This window comes from Alligator sinensis, unplaced genomic scaffold, assembly GCF_000455745.1.
Source record: "Alligator sinensis unplaced genomic scaffold, ASM45574v1 scaffold107_3, whole genome shotgun sequence".
NCBI classification, from domain to species: Eukaryota; Metazoa; Chordata; order Crocodylia; family Alligatoridae; genus Alligator; species Alligator sinensis.
The window spans coordinates 484,280-486,914 of NW_005842578.1; the positions used below are offsets into that span (position 1 = coordinate 484,280).

Genomic DNA, 2,635 nt, shown 5'->3' on the forward strand with positions numbered 1-2,635 from the left:
GGGAGGGGAGCTGGGAGACGGCGGGCGGGCGGCTCGGGCCAGGGCTGGACGGGGCGTGCGGATGCAGGAGGAAATAAGGAAGCGCTGATAAGGCGGAGGGCGAGTCCGGGGAGGGGCCGAGAGGGCAGCGCGGGGCAGCAGCCTCCGGGCAAAGAGGATGTCGCGTCCCGTGACTGAGCGGAGGAAGCTGGAAGGCGAGGGGGAGGGGGTCGGGCCTCCCAAGCAGCCCAGGACGCACGCTCGCTTGCTCGCTCGCTCGCTCGCAGGGTCTGGTCGCCACCCTGGAGCCCCATCTTTGTGTGTGTCCCCCCCCCAACGGGGTGCGGGGCCTGGGCATAGAGAGCGGCGGGGCCCCGTCTCCAGCCGGGGGTGCTGACAGGCGTCTCGTGCCTCTGGCCTGGTACCGAAGGCTGCCTTTAAACGACCCAGCTGGAAACGGGCATTTGGGCTGGCCCCAAGGTGGACGCGGTGCTGACCTTGACCTCGGCGTCACGTGCTGCCCCTGTAACTTCACCTGCAGCGGCTCGGGTCAGCCCCTGCTTCCTGGGGGAGATGAAGCCCGTCGGGGTAGGGGACGGTCTATCCAGCGTCACGTGGGTTTTCCGGCACCTGCGGCAGGCCGGCCGGCCGGCGTGTGAACCGTTGGCCTGGTGCCTACAGCCCTGCGGGTTGCCGCCTCGGGTGGGGGGCATTCTCCTGTCCTGTGGTTCACCGCAGGTGCAAGGGGTTGGCCCCCGGGAGGGGTGTTTGCGGGACTTCTCTGGAGAGATCGCTGCACCTCGGATTAGCACCTTGACGCCGGACGCAGCGAGCCCTGCACTCCCCAAGCCCCCTCAGCTAGGAAGGGCCAGATGCTGCTCTGTCCTGGCCCGTGCGCACCTAACCACACCAGGCACGGAGCCGGGGGGTCTTGGAGCACGGGTTTGGCTTGTGCACCAGAGCAGAGACTGGCCGAGTGGCATCCAGCCGGGACCCAGCCTGCATCTCTGGTACCGGCCCGGTCGGCGTCTGCGACGTAGGGACATGCCCAGGGTCCCCTGCCACCAGCACAACACTTTACACAAGCAGTGGAGGAGGTGGGGGGTCCACAAGAGGCATCCTCTGTCTGATGCCCCGGTGCTCTGAGGAAAGGGAGCTGGCAGAGGGGAGAGAGGCCGGGGACTGCTATTCAATCCCCGCTCGGTCGTCTGTTCACCAGACTAAATCAGCCCAGTCCCCTCAGCCTCTTCTCACAAGTCACGTCCTCCAGCCCCCCAAACCATTTTTGTTGCCTTCCGCTGGACTCTCTCCGATGTGTCCGCCTCCTTTCTGTTGTGGGGGGGCCCAAAACTGGACTCCGTACTCCAGATGTGGCCTCCCCAGTGCCGAGTAGAGGTCATATGAGTGCAGTGAGGTGGGGCATCAGCCTTCCTCTGAACTCAGGCTCTCGGGGGCGCGGGGCGGCCCCTTGTCCGCTAGACCCTGAGTGACGCCCAGCTCTGGCTTCCCCCTTGCAGGCCCAGGTGGTGTTTCTGCAGGGTGAGAGGAAGGGCCAAGAAAACCTCAAGACAGACCTGGTGCGGCGGATCAAGATGCTGGAGTATGCCCTGAAGCAGGAGAGGTGCGACCCGTTGCCGCCAAAGGGGTGTGGGGGGGACCTGGGAGAGGGCATGGGGCTGCTTGGGTCCCATGGGCATGAAACCTTCAGCCGTGGCCAGGTTTCCAGCCCCAGAAGACACGGTTTTGTGCTCCAGATGGAGCCCAGCACAGGACTCCTGGGTTCTTTCTGTAGTGTGGACAGAGCAGCTATGCTCTCCCCACCCCACTGCCTGTGCTCCCTGGTGGGGCCAGGCTGAGCCTCTCTGCTCCTCCCAGGTCCAAGTATCACAAGCTGAAGTTTGGGACCGAGCCCAGCCAGGGGGAGAAGAGGGCGGATCCATCGGAACCAGGTACCGAGCCCAGTTGGGCCTGGGGTCCAGCAACGGGGCAGCCGCAGCCAGACATGCAGTCTGGACTCATCAGTGTTTGCTGGGGGCTTGGCTTCAAACTGCTGTGGGGGGTGAGGGCATCGGGGAGAGGGGGTTATGTAATGCCAGACATCAGGGACACGTATGCCTCAGCGCTGCCTGTCGTCTCCTTCCTTCCAGTGTCCAATGGCCCGGCCGAGATGGCCTCGCTTGACAGCAACCCGTTGGTATGGAAAGAAGGGCGCCAGCTGCTGCGGCAGTGAGTATGGGGAGCGCCGGCTGGGCGGAGGGGCTGGGGCAACCCCACGGGGCAGGGAGCAGGAGGCCAGTCATGCCCTTAGGTGGATCTCTGGCCTCTTCTCACCCTCCACCCATCCCGGCTTGTTCCACGCCTCTTCAACCCTTCCCTCTTGGTTACACTGAGACGTGTCACCTCCCACCGACGTGCCAGCTCCCTCCACGCTCTGCCCCAGAAACAGCTGCGTTTTGGTGGTGGCCAAAGCAGCTTCCGTGGGCACATGAAGGCAGGGCCCTGCCTCTGGCTGCGCCTGGGTTTGACACCCAGCACCTCTTGAGAGCTCGGTCCGTCAGGGTTTTATGGAATCCTAAAGTGGGGGCTGGAAGGGAGCTCCAGCCAGTCACGTCTAGTCCAGCCTCTGCCTGAGGCAGGATCAGCCCCGGCTAAACCA

General features: G+C 64.7%; 1 protein-coding gene across 1 annotated transcript in view; it reads left to right on the forward strand.

Annotated features, from left to right (window-relative positions):
* Window positions 1-157: 157 nt before the first annotated feature.
* Window positions 158-2,635, forward strand: part of STRN4 (striatin 4) — a 12,959-nt gene continuing 10,481 nt past the window's right edge. Inside the window, exons 1-5 of the mRNA XM_025214305.1 lie at window positions 158-208; window positions 430-528; window positions 1,497-1,600; window positions 1,855-1,928; window positions 2,127-2,205. Of these exons, the coding sequence (XP_025070090.1) occupies window positions 158-208; window positions 430-528; window positions 1,497-1,600; window positions 1,855-1,928; window positions 2,127-2,205 (407 nt within the window). The remainder of the gene's footprint in view (window positions 209-429; window positions 529-1,496; window positions 1,601-1,854; window positions 1,929-2,126; window positions 2,206-2,635) is intronic.